Source organism: Oryza brachyantha, chromosome 4 (assembly GCF_000231095.2).
Source record: "Oryza brachyantha chromosome 4, ObraRS2, whole genome shotgun sequence".
In the NCBI taxonomy this organism is placed as follows: domain Eukaryota; kingdom Viridiplantae; phylum Streptophyta; class Magnoliopsida; order Poales; family Poaceae; genus Oryza; species Oryza brachyantha.
The window spans coordinates 19,433,035-19,448,549 of record NC_023166.2 but is presented as its reverse complement, the minus strand read 5'-3'; the positions used below and the strand labels follow the sequence as shown (position 1 = coordinate 19,448,549).

Here is a 15,515-nt window from a genome sequence, read left to right as displayed (position 1 = left end):
CCTCTCTCTTCTCTCTTCCACATCAGCATTTGCCAACTCATACTTTCTCTCTCTTTCTCTCCTCCACATCAGCATTTGCTAACTCATACTTTCTCTTATACCTAGATACTGCAGGAGATTCAGAGCTTGTTGACAACCATTCGTTCGCTCATCGTCGATTAGCGGGTGCTACTAATACTCATTTTTTTCATCGTATAGCTGTTGCACAGGTTCATAGATTTGTAAATTTGCAAATGTTAATAGACCATAGCTAATGTGTCCAAATTCTAGATGTTGCTGATGCTCCCTGTTGTTCGATACTCGAAATCCAATATAACCATTCCAGGAAAAAAAAAAAGTTAACCATTCCACAAAAAGCAAGTTACAAGCTGTCGAATGTCGTAAATATCTCATAGGAGAACCAAATCACAAGATAAGAGCATTCCAAATGCATCTTCAGTTCACAACTAGTGGCAGTAAGTTGACAGTATAGTCGGCACCAAAGACAGCTTCGATGGACTGGCCACGAACAGTTGCTAATGTCAAACGTTATTTACTCATTTACATATTATTCTGGGTTACAATGACACGAGGAAATAGGATAACCACAAAATTATCCTGTATAGCTTGAGTGTGCTGATGCCATTTATCACTAGGCTTCATCCGAGAACATGCCTGGTGACCGGGTGATTATTTCGTTAGCCTCAGGCAATGGTGAATCTCTTGCATCAGCGGCATAAAGTATCTTCTTTATAGCCTTACTCATCTATCAACAAAATACTAAGTTTAGTAATCAACCAAAAACAACCGAAAATATTTGGTCAATGAATAAGGAAACAATTGTCCTTAATGCATCTTATGGTAATCTTAATCTAAGCATGCAAACATGTGCAATACTGCTAGATCCCTAGCTAATTATTTACCGGTAGGTGCTCCAACTCAGGTCTTTGACACAGTATCTCAATGTCCCGCAATTTAGAGAAGTAGAAGTCCCTTTCTTTCTCTGCGCTATCCACAGAAATCTTCAGGTCTGCAATCTGCAACTCAATAGAGATATTCACGTTAACTCCTTCAACGCATTGTCAAAACTGATAATGTTTGCAATTTACTCAGCACAAAAGATGCAAAACATGACTCTGATATGCTTCATAATAAGGACAATTATAGTTTAGATAAAAGGCACAGCTATATCCATGTATACAACTAGTCTACAAAACACTCTGTACTTCAAATAGAAGTCGACAACAAATAGTCAAATAGAATAGTCATGGGGCTATCAACGGAAACTTTAAAAGATGACAACGCAATGTTAAGCTGAATCAGATAGTTAGATTGAATGGTCCATACCTTCTCTGATAACTGCTGAATCTGTTCTCTGTAATGCTCTTCAGCGATGGCATTACAGACTTTACCAATGCATAGACCTGTTTAATTGGGCGCAAATATAGCTATTACTAAATGAGGTCACATATAAGCGGACATGCTTCAATGCTGTTCCAAACAAAAATGAACATTAATTTTGAAACACTCCAAAGTAGACTGATACTGTGGTACCATTCAGCTTCTGTTAAGGTCTTGAATTGATTAAATCATAACAGTATGAGAGAAAAGTACTCGTATGAAGCAGAAGAGCGCGCACTTAGTCTCAATCATTAGAACATCAGCCATACACAAGTAATATAAGTACCAAAACACATACTATCAAATAGGTTGAGGGTACCTCCATCTGCTGAATTTGCACTAGACAATCTATTGGCTTGCAGTGATTTGGATGACTTGTTGGAACCCTTGAGACTGCGTTCTTTGCAACCCTTAGACCTCCTCTCTACAGGATTGTAGTTTCTGAAACAAGAAAAGGCCTTCTCAACTCCACAATTAGCAACAAATGCAATTATCTTACATATTCGGCATAACCAACATACTCATTCATGATTCCGCCGTTTACAGAATCACAATATCTTTTCAACCATTGCATAAACTCCAAATTATCCAATGGACGTCCCTTCACAAGCTTGGTGACCTCAATATTCTGCAAGTGGCATCCAGTAAAAAAATAGAACAACAAACAGCTTGTATGGGGACATATAAATAGTTGTAGGCGGAGAAAGATGAAGCACCCTTAACTCAGCCTTTTTAGAACAAGGGTCAGAAAATCAGCTGCCATCCTGTGGCACAAGTCTAATCTCGTCATCTTGTTACGGTCGAGTGGAAATACAGCATAAACAGAACAGATACTGCATCTTTAAGGCAAACTAATTGCGAGATCAGAAACCATGAAAGCAATTACCAGTCCTCCATCATTCTACAAACTAATAACATTACAGTTACAGAACACATAGTATGTCTTTTTCAGTAGAAAACTCAGAAATAACCAGCATCATGGATCATGAGACATTTTGCATCCCTGCCCCCACCAAACCAATCTTTGCAGTATAGGCACTATAGTTTTACACGAGGAAAATTATCCTTGTTAAGCAGGACAATTAATCTGATTTACTATTTTAGTACAGCAGAATATAGTATAGTAAGTTTAGTTCATGATGAATTTTTTTTGTTATCCAACTTGTCACCAATAGACATATGATCAATGTAGAACCTCCTCATACCATAATATAGGATCTAAAGAAACCATAAAAAACACAAGGGGCATGATCATGACAAATACATAAATCAAAGATACCAATCACACATTTGCGAGGCCAAAGCCAATACCTTGCTTAACCGCAGCTTGTTGAACACATCTTGAAGAATCTTGTAATTCTGGATCATGTCATACTCGGTCTTCGCATCAAAATTCACCTGCAAACCCCACGAAAATAACCATCAGAACCACCTACGCCACCAATACAGCGGCATAAAGCAATAACCAAACGAGCAGGAACCACGAAGTCTAAACCTTGTGCATTGGTACCACCCCAGGGTGAACCATATCCATCAACTGGCACTGCACCGCCCCTGACGCCGCCTGCAGAGAACAAGATCAAAATCCCACAAATCCACACACCACCACTCCTAAATCGCACAAGGATCAGACCCCCCCCCCCCCCATAGGCATTCATCCAACGAACCGACGGGACAAAGACCCGGGAGACCTTACCTCCTCGACCTTGCCGAGGGAGAGCTGGAGCGTCGCATTGATCCAGCTGAGGATCTCCCCCCTCCCGACGAAGTACGCCCCGTCCATCATCCCGATCGTTGCCGCCGCCGCCGCCGCCATCTCCTCCGCCGCGACCTCGCCTCTCGATCGAACGAACTTTTCGAAACGCCTCCACGCGAAAGGCAAGCGATGGAAAAGGAAGCAAAAAACAAAAACAACACGCGCATACAGAGCGAGCAGCTAGGCGCTCTCGCTTGCTCCGCTTTGGGTTCTTTTTACCTCGGTTCCAATCACTCCCCAACGTGAGCTTCCCCGCGGATCTGCCAGCGCCACCGCGGCCGGCTCGGAGGCGCAAATTCGAAACGTTTTGGAGCGTAACGGCGGAGCAATACCAGGTGGGAGGTGACCCGACTCGCCAAAAAATTCGAAATGCGGGCGTGGGACCCACCGGCCTTACTGGCTCTCCCGTCTGCCCCGGCGCCCGTTTCGACTTTCGACACGTCCCTTCCCACCGACAGGTAGGCCCCGCCCGCATTGAGTGGTGAAGCTGGCTGACTGGTGGGCCATATCCTTTATGTGGGCCCCACCAGCTGCCCCGTGAGCATTAATGTGGACCAGTTGGCCGTGCCGCTGGGCTTGCATTTACTATATATGCTGGTGGGCCGGGCTGGGAGGACTCGGGATTTGGGGCCCACTTGAACTGGGGGGGTGGGGTCGACCGTATCTGGGCCTTGTACGGTCGAGTGGTTACATCGGTTTACAACTGCTACAGACTGAAACAGGAAGCTGTTGCATTAATAGGTTCATTTGGAGATACTGTCCTGTAGCTCTTGTTTCTTCTGCTTTTGATTTCGAAAGCTCCATGTTTGACACCACCTTACTTACTAAGCTCTTGCTTAGGTTTTGTTTAGGTCGTGAAAATTTGTAGGTGGGGTGTCATATTGGATGTTTATCTGAATGTCAGAAGACTATTTGAGAGACTAAATAAAAAACTAATTACATATGGTGTCAGAAAACCATGAAATAATGTTTTAAGCCTAATTAATTCGTCGTTAGCATATTTGAGTTACTATAGCAGTTATGGCTAATCATGCACTAATTTGATTCAAAAAGTCCATCTCACAAATTCTTTTAAACTGTGCAATTAGTTATATATATATATACATATATATATACATATATACACATACAGACACACATGTGTCCAAATATTCGATGTAACGGATGAACGTGAAATTTTTTTAGAACTGTAAGATTCTATTGAGTATAGATGCAAAAGGAGATTATATGGATTGATTATTTCTTGATACTAAATTGGCATTGGTAGAGATAAAGAGACAAATTCAGAAATGGGCGTGTTTCTTCTCTCTTCTCTTTGGTGTAGTTGTTTCTCAAACTACGCTGTCGTTGTTAGCGCCGCGCAATGGCTAACGACGAGTGGCCATGTATTTTTCATGGGTCATGAGCTCACGCTGATGGTTGTTTCAGTGATTAGTGCGTCCGGCATCATAGTATACCTGTCTCTCTCCTTCTTTAGCTTCCACAGTTCAGAGAACTCAGATATTCAGAGACACAATGCTGAGAAATTCACATGGGCATCTGTGTGTGAAGAACGTGCGAGCTTTTCCACCATAGGATAGCAGCATCTCCTGCTGCAGTACGTACATACTCTTACATGTGTGCAGGGATGGCAAGGGTAAATACCTATCGGGTATCGGTACCTCCAACCTATACTCACCAGCAAAATTTTATAGTATTAAAATACCCGTACCCGTCACGGATATGAAATTTTTCCCATACCCATACATGCTTGGGTAAACCTTACCTGTCGGGTCACCCATATACCCGTAACAGTTTAAGCAATCTAAATTGCATAGTTTCTATATAGTATATTACAGTAGACACTAGATACTTAAGACATCACACATTCATATAGTGCGGTGAAAAATGTATGGATGGTTTAAATACTACGGTTTTGATTAATTGAGCTAGGCTAATTTGATATTGGACCATGACGTGCATTTAAACTTGCGGGTATTTATTATCCATGGGTAAACGGGTACGGAGATCATAAGAACATTTCTATACCTGCGTACCTATCGGGTGAAGGTATTTGCCCAATTACTTACCCGCGGGTGATATATTTAGTTTATATCCGTACCCTAATAAAGTAAATATCTATCGGATCTCGGGTCGCGGGTCCCCGTTGTCATCTCTACGTGCGCGCATCGTAGAACAAACGGTTGGTTTGGCATCGCCTGTAACAAATACTGCTACAAGATCGATCTAAAAACTAACATGAAGATAAGAAGCAGTAACAACTGCTACCACATGCTATTATATACATCTGCTGCACATTTGCACAGTGAGCTAGTAGGCTACTCGATCGATAGCACTTGCAGCTACCTTCAGCTCACATCCTGATGATCGTTGTAGAATCTGCATCGTCGTCTACACCTCTCACTCTCAGCACGTAGGGTGGGTACTGTTCCTTGGATAGCTCCATACAGGTTTGTCGCGTGGATACTGGATAACGCCATGTGCGAGCTGCAAGTTTTTATTCTGGACCTCACGTACGGTACGAACGTGTGGTGAAACCTCAGGGTTCGCGTGCCGTCAAGTACTGTGTGGCCGTGTCGGTTCAGCGCTCCGTCTGGTACGTACGTAGCCTGAAGCAAAGCAAGAAAAGAGCAAAGCCACGTCCCGAAAAGCACGCACGCTCGCTGAGATCGTGAACAAAATTTTTTTTGATACTACTACTTGACGTCCTTGCATGTACCTTAGGGAGATCAAGGATGGTGAGATGGTTGCCGTCACGCTGCGGCTGCGCTGCTGCCTTGAAAAGTTGTAACGGCGACCCGGCGACTGGATTTCCGCCGTCCGCGGCCAGGCGGTCAAAGGCGAGCCCGCCGTGCGGTAGCCGGGGACCGAGACGTGCAGCGGTGTGCAGGTGAGCTGATCAACCGAGTTTGCCCATAGGCGAAGCGGAAAGGCGAGGCGAGACCACACCACATGGAGCGCAGCAGCGCCGTGAGGAGGCGGAGGAATCGCGAGGCGGGCGGGCGCGGGCGCAGTCGCATGGCGCGGCGCAGTGCGCAGCGCCGCGCGCTGCGGCCAACTGTGCGCGACCTGCTGCTGCTGGTCCATTCCACCACTCCTCTCTCTCTCTCTCTCTCTGCTTTAATTTTTACAGTAGTTTGGTTCTCCCCATGCGATGCGGCTGCACACTTGCCGTCGCCGGCAGACGGCAGTGAGCCCAACGCGCCTCACACTCGCCGCTACCGGCTAGTGGCGAGTGTGCGACTGTGTCCGACTCTGGTCAGGTCAACTCCGCGAGCAGATGCGGGCTTGTCTGATTGTTCCCTCGCACTGTTTCCCGTGTAAAACTGCTCATATTTTACGGATAGATTCTACTCTCCACTATTTTGCTTGCTAGCTCCGATTATTTTTTGTTGATGCATATGGATCGATCACTGTAGTGCTAACTGATAAGGTCACATGTAAAAGAGCTTAAACTGATCCTGATCTGCACAACACTTGCAGCTGAGGAGGGAGGTAAAAAGCTCACAGCTCACCACAAGCGAAGTGAGGGCGCTTGTTGGTCCGAGCTACTGCCTTAGTCCCATAACAATTTTATTTTTTATTTTTGACCATTTGTTTTATTTAAAAATTTTATGCAAAAACTTAAAAAAATTTATCACACATAAAATACTATTTATGTTTTATTATCTAGTAAGAATAAAAATATTAATTACAAAAAAATTTTAAATAAGACGAAGAGTCAAAACATTGTATCTAAAAACTGAAAACTGAATTTATTTCGGGACGGAGGTAGTATGAGCTTCCCTGAGCTGACGCCGCGCACTGCAGCTGCCGCTTCATGCTTCATTTTTTGTTTTTCCGTTTCTAACGTTGGACCATTCGTCTTATTTGAAAATTTTGTGTAAAAATTTTAAAAAATTAGTCACGCATAAAGTACTATTCATGTTTTATCATATACTAAGAATAAAAATATTAATCGCAAACAAATTTTAAATAAAACGAAGAGTTAAAATATTATATAAAAAACTAAAAAAATAATTTTATTTCGGGCGAGATAGTATAAGCTTCCCTGAGCTGACACGGGCCGCGCACTGCAGCTGCCGCTAGCCGCTCTCCTCTTTATCTGACCACCGCAGCGCGGAACACAAAAGCACCACCATCCCGCACCCCCACATACCTCTCGTCTCCTTCTCTCTTCTGCACGTCACGAAGCCCGAGGCGAACCAGAGCCTCCCCTCTTCTCTCTGTAACCCCACCAAGAAAGCGAGGCGGAGCCCGGAGAGTGGGGGAGAGTGTAGTGTAGTGTGGTGTGGTGTGATTCTCCAATGCCGCGGGGCGGCGCGGCGGCGGCCTGAGAAGTCGAGGGTGTGAGCCGCGCGAGCGGTTGTTGCCTGCAAGAAGGTCCGGAGAGAGAGAGAGAGGGGGGAGACGGACGCATTGCGATGGCGGACTCGGCGGCGACGGCCGGGGACGGGAAGGTGGAGAAGGCGGCGAACGGTGGTGTGGGCGCAGGGTGCGGGCGGCGGGGGAGGGGAAGAGAGGGCGGACCAGGCGGTGGCGTTCCACGAGCTATTCACGTTCGCGGACAGGTGGGACCTGGTGCTCATGGCGGCGGGGAGCCTTGGCGCCGCCATGCCGCTCTTCTTCCTGCTGTTCGGGGACCTCATCAACGGCTTCGGCAAGAATCAGACCGACCTCCGCACCATGACCGACGAGGTCTCCAAGGTCCGTGCTCTTCACTCTCCACTCTACTCTGCTAGTATTCCATTGTCTCCGTGATCCCTCGAATCATTTTCCCGTGTTGCTCCGACGAGGCTTCTTCCGCCAAGATCGATAGTGCTCACCACCATTTTCTCCACTGTTTTCTCGCAGTATGCCCTCTACTTCGTCTACCTCGGACTCGTGGTGTGCGTCTCCTCATACGCAGGTGAGCTTTCGCTTCTTCACATACCCATATATTTTCGTAAATTATCCAAAGTCCCCTCCTTTTTCGGTTTTCGGTTTCTCCCTCGCACCAACAATCTTTTGGTGCGTTCAGAAAAAAATAGAGGGACTTTGATGCAAATCATGATCCGGTCATGGCCGGTGGGGCATCTCGAAGACCACCCCACTCACAAACACAAGTCCCATCGCCATCACGCCAAACGGGGAGGAGAGATTTATCAATAATCACGTTTGTCCTTTTCCCGTGTCGTCGAATCCGGCGGTCGCTCGCCGGAGTTCATGCCGGCGCCGTGGAGGCTGCATCGATGCGCACCGAAGTTTCGATTCTTGCAAACCGAATTTCTGGGATGGTAATCTAATATGGAACTTTATTTTCGTTCTCCCAGAGATCGCGTGCTGGATGTACTCCGGGGAGCGGCAGGTGATCGCGCTGCGGAAGGCGTACCTGGACGCCGTGCTCCGGCAGGACGTTGGGTTCTTCGACACGGACGCGCGCACGGGGGACATCGTGTTCGGCGTCTCCACCGACACGCTGCTCGTGCAGGACGCGATCGGGGAGAAGGTCGGCAACTTCATCCACTACATCGCCACCTTCCTCGCCGGGCTGGTCGTCGGGTTCGTCGCGGCGTGGCGCCTCGCGCTGCTCAGCGTGGCCGTCATCCCGGCCATCGCCTTCGCCGGTGGCCTGTACGCCTACACGCTCACCGGGCTCACCTCCAAGAGCAGGGAGTCCTACGCCAATGCCGGCGTCGTCGCAGAGCAGGTAATAATGGCCACGGCGATTACCCGCGAGCAACTTTACTGCTACTGTATTACTGTACCCTGTACCAGTGCACAGTCTTGGAGAGGGTGTAGAGACTGGAGTTATATCTGCTTCACACTTGGAACAATTGGGATCAGTGGTCGAAGAGGTTTGTTACTCTCCTCTTACACTAAAAAGTGTGTTGTTCCTTGTTTTACAGAGTTTTGAAAAAAGTCAAATAATTGCGCTGTTTTATTTCTCAATGTTTCTCAGGTTTCTCTACCTTCATTTTCTCTTGGCCTACCCGCATATTACAAATTGGCTTCATCTGAAGCCTGTTCTAATCTATCACGCTATGATGGTATCAGGTGATCTTTCTTTAGTTTAATCTTATCTCTTCCATTGTATTCTTAAAGTTAGAAAAAAAATATTTTTCCAGATTTCATTTACAGGTATGGAAGGCAGGTTTCAGCTGATGACTTGAATGAACTTTATGGAGGTTCCCAGGCTAACGGTCTGGGTCATGAGGTACACAGTTCATCAACGCCCACCAGCCCCCATCTCTTATTATTTAACCTATCATGATTAACTTAGCTATCTATGACCAATATGGCAAGTTTTTGTGAATCACATGGACCAAATATCGTTTGCTAGTAATTTCCATAAGAAAACAAACAAATGAACAGTTCTGATTATTTTTCAGGTTAAAATGAGAATTTTGATGGGAACTTATGCTTTATCTGCTGGATACTATGATGCATACTACAAACGAGCACAACAGGTAATGATAGGGCAGTAGGACCCTATGCACTTAGCATTTTATTGATCTTTTACATCTCAGCAGGCATTCGTGCCACCAAAAAAGATTAATAATCACATCTACTGTAGTAGGTAAGGACACTGGTTAAGTTAAGCTTCAAAGAAGCTTTGGACAGATACAATATTCTTGTTTCACCTGCTGCTCCATCAGCAGCTTACAAGATAGGTATGTTGTTATATGACTATTATTAGTGTGGATCATTCCCTGCTTTCCTTCAGGATTGGTAACACAAGAAAATTTGGCAGGTGAAAAGACGAATGATCCATTAGCTATGTATGCAGGAGACATCATGACGGTAACAATCCTTTTTTTTTCCTCTTATTTAGATTATCTACTTTGGTTTTTTTTTTCCAAAGTAATCTGTTGCCTGCTGCATTGTCCAATTTCCTAGTTATTGCAAAAAGTTGTTACATATTGGTAAAAGCATCGACCTCAAGTAGATTAGATAGTCTCGTGGTAACAAGTGATGTAAAAAATTCTGCAATAGGGGAATCTTAAGGAGTGGTGATCTAATTACTGGTGCAGGTTAATGTTAATTTGGCTGGTCTCCCTGCATTGGTTGTGCCTTGTGGATTTGTTGAGGGTGGATTTGCTGGGCTCCCAGTTGGACTTCAGATGATTGGATCCCCCTTCAGTGAGGTAATATAATGTTGTTGATCTTGAATGCTGGAGCATCATTCTCTCTATGTCCCTGGTGGCAGTTCTCTTTTTAATGTTTGTATCTTTCATGCAAGTTTCTGTTATTAGAAAATCCACCAACGAACTGCTTATTTATCATTTTCCTAGGGGAATTTGCTGAGAGTAGGGCATATCTTCGAGCAAACGCTCCAGAACTACAGTTTTGTCCCACCATTGTTGACAGAGAGCTAGATGCAATACTATCTTCAATCGTCTCTGCCCTACAATTCAAGTTCCAAGGTTTGTTTCATGTTGTATATTGAGCAAGACAATTTGTTAAACATGTGTATAATTGAGTTCTCTCGTGTAGTTGTTCAGAATTGAGACCATGTGATGGTACATCTGGAAACAGCACATTGCACGCGGCCAAAATTGGTTCATATCAATTATTATTGTTTTCTTCTTCCTTCATTTTATATATGCTGGATAATAGTAGTGCGATCTGTTCAGGACTTGAATGTTGTCTCACGTCCTGGTGTGATAAAGATTTTGTGGTGTAGCGGGTTTCACCGTTTCAGGAACGAGCATGCGCAGTGGATAGCATGGGTGTCTTTTATAGTAGTCATATTGAACTGTTCACTGCTAGAAGGCCTGGGAGATTTGAGCTAAGCTCATTTTGGGATTTAGGGGTCCTCTTTTTTCTTTCTCGATATATTTATAAATAAAAAATAATTTATAAATAAAATTTTTATATATGTGTTTCAATTTAAAAGTTAAGACTAGAAAATAAACTATGATAAAAAAATCTTTAAAATCAACTCTAAATTTAAGGTTAAAATTTAAATTTTGGCTTATAAGTATAAGCAAAATCCTAAAGATGGGGAGTGTTATTTTTCTTGCCGGAGTTGAACTGCTCCACATGGAATACCTGAATCACAAAGGTTTTCATCAAGTGTGCTGGTGTGGGCAGAACGAAACGAGCTTAGGCAGCGTTCTTTAAGAGGGGTTGGGAAAAGACTAAGTATTAGCTTCAAAAAACTTGAAAAATTAATTAATATATTTTTTTAAAAAGAAATTTTCAATAAGAAGATTTTTTTAAAAACTCCACGTTTAGCGTTTGAAAAATGTACGCCAGGTTGCGAAGACGAGGGAAGGAAGGCAGCCTAAAGGTGTTTTGGTTTGCCACCATGCCAACATATTGGTAGTGCTAAAACTTAAGTTTGTTTTGGCAAAATGTGTGTTATTGACAACTTTTGGTAGCAAACCAGACCTTACCGAAGCACCATTTAAAATGGCAATTATTTGGTGGCAAACTTTGGGAGCAAACCAGAACAACTTCATTCTTCATCATCTTTTCATTTCCATTCCTTAACACGTAACTCCGGAATATTTATCAACGATAATTCAGAACGAAAATGAGCTGCCACAGAAACTCAGCAAGAAAGAAATACACTTTTAGTCTGCAGCTTCCGTGTGCAAAGCCCCGAACACAAACACCTTCCCGAACAAATATATAACTAAGACGAACATGGCAAAGAAATACAGCTCAATTGAATTAGCTACGAGAACTGCACATAAACAATCCATCCATTGTTTGGTTCCAAATACAGATTATTTGTGGTCTTGGATGAACAGAGTTCAGACTACTGCCTGAAACAAAACCTCCGCCACTCTATAAACACAGGTGTGATTCTGTAGCTCCTGCATCACAACTTATTGTTTCCACCACTGCAAGAAGAAGCAACAACGTGAAAAATTTTGGCAAGCAAATTTACGGATTCCACATGAGAATGCTATAGTAGTCCACATTATTAAAGTTGGTCTGGTGTCAGAAATATTTACTAAGAAACAATTTCAGCCATATAGGTAACATATCTCTACTACTTAAAAGCACCCTACATCACGCAAAAACCATCGCTTCCACAGAAACAGAAAAAAAAATCAAGTGGTTTGTTAAAAAAAAAAGTTTCTTTTCTCTACGTGTCTGCAGCTCTCATCATCGATTGTATGGGCCTGTTGCAATGCAAGTGTATATACTAGTCTGTCAAAAAGCAAAAGGACTACATACATCTATGCTAAATTCCAATTAGTCAAGATTAAATGATAATCTAAACTAGACTGGCATTGGTCTTACTCTTCAACATCATCAGTGGCTATGGCAAAATGGTCTCGGTTTTTGATTAATTTGAGCTGCCTTAAAATTTTAGACAGGTCCAATGGCTCTGCTGTTAGTTTGCTTTGTAAAGGAAATACACCTCAACAACTCATAATACAAGACCCATGTCCAGCAAACTTCTGGTTCATGCAAACTAACAAGTCCAACTCAAAATTCAGCTGGCCTTCAGAAGTTCCGAGTTCAAGGATCAGCTTGCAGTTTTAACCCAGATACCCACGCATTACATTTATGAGTTCTGACAACAGAACTCATGATCTTTATGCAAAATAAAACTAATATTAATCTCCTTGGCGTTGGTGATACCATCTCGCATGTTTTGCCCTCTATCAAACACCAGACATCCCTATCTGCACAGGTGATTAATATAATTTATATTTATCTCAGGTTGTGCTGATATTACTAAGACTAGTCTATAATAATAATTTTTTAATAGGGTAGGCTATATTTTTATTTTTGGTAAGAAACACAATATTCTTCATCAACAAACTATGATATTTATAAGGATATTATCACGATGCTCACTTAAAAGTACAGAGAAAAACTTCACTTCTCAAATATGCTGGCTGCTATTAATACCAGGATACTAAGACCATATACAAGCAATGCTGCTAATTATTGCTTATGCTAGTTTATTTGCAAGATCTTATCACGCCTATTGATTTAATAGCATGCACTGAGAGTACATTCAAGGTGGCCAGCCTATCAGTAAACTTGAACAGTTAGCACAAGGCCACAAGCCTACAATAGACAAACAAGGTATGAATCTCAGGTCGTCATATGGGTGACTATCTTCATTTACAAAAGTTTGTTTAGTCCTCTTAAATCCTAAACCATAACTGTGGACTTAGCAAAACTTTTGCCAAAATGAATATAATGTGAAGTTGAATGCTAATCATCTAAATACAAATATAATCAATCCAATGAGCAGCGGCTTAGTAACAATGATAAAAGCTGGACTAGGATCATTTGTTTGACATCTTGAAACATCCATCAAAGTAATTTGCATTCATCTGAGAACTATTGCCACTAAAAAACGGCTACCTCTAATTGATGCAACTTGATTAACACTGCAGTCTGATCAACTAAAATAGTACTGTAGTTCTTATGAAAAGAATGAACCATGGTGAACACATATATGATTAGTTCCCAATACCAAATCACAATAATAGCACAAAGCATCAATACTACGCACCGATTGAATAATTGTATGACTGAAGATGATCAGAAGATGATATCTTCGTCCCTCTCTCCACCAGCGACGAGCATGTTGGTTGCGGCCCCCACTGAGATGCCTCTGTTGAGCGCAACCTCTTCCGCAAGCTGCTCCTCTGCGAATTGCTTGGCTGCAGCCATCTGCCTCTCGATCTCCCTCTTCTTGTAACCCTGGATCTTCTTTAGCCTGAAGAAGTCCTCGCGCTCGAGCTCGTCCAGCTCCCCCTTGATGTAGCTGATGGTGTTCTCCAGCCTCGGCTTCACGACGTTCTCCAGCGCGTTGACACGGCGGTTGGTGGTCTTGATGGCCTCATCGAGGGTCAGGAAGGATGTCTGCAGCGAGGCGAGCTCGACGAGCACCTCGATGGCCTTGACGTGCGCGGCGCGGCAGGCCGAGACCTGCTGCCCACCGCGGGCGAGGCCGGTGAGGTTCGGGGACGCGTTGGACGGCCCCGCGGAGCCGGCGGCGGGGTCGACGAAGTGGGTGAACTTGGGGAGCTTGACACCCGCGACGTTCTCCTGATGGGAGCGGACGCGGAGGGAGGCGGAGCGGACGGACTGGAGGACCACGTGGCGGACGCCGTCGCCGGCGACGTACTTGGCCTCGGCGAGGGAGAAGGAGGACGCCCTCATGGCCTCCCCCATCGACTCCTTGGCGGCGACGATCTTCTTGAGGATGGCGCGGAACTGGACGGTGAGCGCATCCGACTTCTTCTTGAGCAGCGCGTGGCCGCGGGTGGCGCCGACGAGCCGGGCCTTCATGACCCCCAGCATCGTCACCGTCGGCACCACGTTCAGGCGCTGCGTCTGCCCCGACATCGCGCCGCCGCCGATTCGATCGGCTCGCCGGAGATCTGAGGAGGATTGGGGAGGGGGAAGGGGATCGCGGGTGGTCTCGTGCTAGGGCGGACCGGGCTTCCGGAGTTGGATCGGAATTTTTGCTGTGTGCTCCTCGATTCGTGAGTTGGATCGGGACACGTCTCCGCTCGCCGCGCCGGTGTGGTGCGTTGGACCGGTTGTTTTTGTTAATTTATTTTGTTAATGATCGGGGCCAAATCACCGTGTCAATGATTATTTTATAAACGAAATTGTTTTATTTGTGAAACATATGGGCCTTTTTGAAGAGGTATTCAGCTAACCGTGACACCTTAGGCAGGTTTTTGTTGGCCTTTTGGGCTTTTTATCGTCGTGAGCATCTTTTTTAAACAACTAAATAATGATGCTTATCTTTTGGCCCATTGAAGAAATAAGTGAAACCTTGTATTTACAAACGAAAATAATTTATAAGTAAAGTTTATATATATATATATATATATGCTCTTAGCGATCTAAAAATTAATTTATAAGTAAAGTTTATATATATATATATATATGCTCTTAGCGATCTAAAAATCAGCTAGAAAATAAAATACGATGAACAAACTCTAAATTTAATATTGAAAATTTAAATTTTGCCTTATAAATATAAGTATAAGCTAAAAGATAAGGTGAAGAGTTATTTAAAAAATATCTATAATTAAGTTTTACGAGAAACATCCAATAAATCTATTTTTAGCTTATAATAGTTATACTTAATTAATATTTCAATTAACAATATGTTAATGATCTATCCCATTCGGTGTGTGGCTAATAAGCCCAACTTATAAGCAAGTATAATTTGAGAACTTGGAGTATCAGATTCTTGTTTCGATAATTGAAACCAATGCAATCACTCTATAAAAATGAATCCGACAAGCGCTCCAATTTGAATGTATTCAATCTGAATTCATTTTTGCTGATACAGGAGCTCCATTTTGAATACAAGTGTGCTGTATTGCGCAAAGAAGAGTAAATTTAAGAAACTGCAATTATTTACTTAAAACTACCTCTTTGCTGTAACATTAGT

At 43.7% G+C, this 15,515-nt stretch overlaps 4 protein-coding genes across 6 annotated transcripts; 2 read left to right on the top strand and 2 right to left on the bottom strand.

Moving 5' to 3' along the window:
* Nucleotides 1-295: 295 nt before the first annotated feature.
* On the bottom strand, nt 296-3,440 carry LOC102706842 (microtubule-associated protein RP/EB family member 1A). 2 transcript variants are annotated; one of them, XM_006653750.3, is made up of 9 exons: nt 3,356-3,440; nt 3,077-3,232; nt 2,876-2,944; nt 2,692-2,778; nt 1,902-2,008; nt 1,700-1,821; nt 1,327-1,403; nt 903-1,016; nt 296-745 (listed from the first exon to the last, which is right to left on the bottom strand). In XM_006653750.3, the coding sequence occupies exons 2-9, from the start codon at nt 3,194-3,196 to the stop codon at nt 632-634; spliced, it is 810 nt and encodes a 269-aa protein (XP_006653813.1). In that variant the 5' UTR covers nt 3,197-3,232; nt 3,356-3,440; the 3' UTR covers nt 296-631. The 2 variants fall into 2 exon arrangements, with proteins under 2 accessions (XP_006653813.1, XP_015691849.1); XM_015836363.2 differs by having other exon boundaries at nt 3,077-3,245; nt 3,356-3,438.
* A 4,204-nt stretch (nt 3,441-7,644) lies between these two features.
* Nucleotides 7,645-9,325, top strand: LOC121054218 (ABC transporter B family member 19-like). Its single transcript, XM_040523280.1, has 6 exons — nt 7,645-7,843; nt 7,991-8,045; nt 8,449-8,825; nt 8,901-8,973; nt 9,078-9,172; nt 9,257-9,325. The coding sequence occupies exons 1-5, from the start codon at nt 7,724-7,726 to the stop codon at nt 9,134-9,136; spliced, it is 684 nt and encodes a 227-aa protein (XP_040379214.1). The 5' UTR covers nt 7,645-7,723; the 3' UTR covers nt 9,137-9,172; nt 9,257-9,325.
* On the top strand, nt 9,163-10,494 carry LOC102706563 (glutamyl-tRNA(Gln) amidotransferase subunit A, chloroplastic/mitochondrial-like). Its single transcript, XM_040523256.1, has 5 exons — nt 9,163-9,172; nt 9,244-9,332; nt 9,508-9,585; nt 10,150-10,263; nt 10,411-10,494. The coding sequence occupies exons 1-5, from the start codon at nt 9,163-9,165 to the stop codon at nt 10,492-10,494; spliced, it is 375 nt and encodes a 124-aa protein (XP_040379190.1).
* A 1,091-nt stretch (nt 10,495-11,585) lies between these two features.
* Nucleotides 11,586-14,711, bottom strand: LOC121054217 (V-type proton ATPase subunit D). Of its 2 annotated transcripts, none has more exons than XM_040523278.1 (2): nt 13,611-14,711; nt 11,586-11,970 (listed from the first exon to the last, which is right to left on the bottom strand). In XM_040523278.1, exon 1 carries the CDS (start codon nt 14,447-14,449, stop codon nt 13,640-13,642), a length of 810 nt encoding a protein of 269 aa, XP_040379212.1. In that variant the 5' UTR covers nt 14,450-14,711; the 3' UTR covers nt 11,586-11,970; nt 13,611-13,639. The 2 variants fall into 2 exon arrangements, with proteins under 2 accessions (XP_040379212.1, XP_040379213.1); XM_040523279.1 differs by lacking the exon at nt 11,586-11,970 and adding an exon at nt 11,991-12,765.
* Between the last annotated feature and the right edge of the window lie 804 nt (nt 14,712-15,515).

Coding starts and splice junctions, on each gene's coding strand:
- LOC102706842 (XM_006653750.3), bottom strand. CDS start 3,196: ATGGCGGCGGCGGCGGCGGCAACGATCGGGATGATGGACGGGGCGTAC. Junction 1,822..1,901: donor AACGGCGGAATCATGAATGA/GTATGTTGGTTA, acceptor TTCTTGTTTCAG/AAACTACAATCCTGTAGAGA. Junction 746..902: donor CTGAGTTGGAGCACCTACCG/GTAAATAATTAG, acceptor TTTTGTTGATAG/ATGAGTAAGGCTATAAAGAA.
- LOC121054218 (XM_040523280.1), top strand. CDS start 7,724: ATGGCGGCGGGGAGCCTTGGCGCCGCCATGCCGCTCTTCTTCCTGCTG. Junction 7,844..7,990: donor TGACCGACGAGGTCTCCAAG/GTCCGTGCTCTT, acceptor GTTTTCTCGCAG/TATGCCCTCTACTTCGTCTA. Junction 8,974..9,077: donor TGGGATCAGTGGTCGAAGAG/GTTTGTTACTCT, acceptor AATGTTTCTCAG/GTTTCTCTACCTTCATTTTC.
- LOC102706563 (XM_040523256.1), top strand. Junction 9,333..9,507: donor CTAACGGTCTGGGTCATGAG/GTACACAGTTCA, acceptor ATTATTTTTCAG/GTTAAAATGAGAATTTTGAT. Junction 9,586..10,149: donor ACTACAAACGAGCACAACAG/GTAATGATAGGG, acceptor TTACTGGTGCAG/GTTAATGTTAATTTGGCTGG.
- LOC121054217 (XM_040523278.1), bottom strand. CDS start 14,449: ATGTCGGGGCAGACGCAGCGCCTGAACGTGGTGCCGACGGTGACGATG.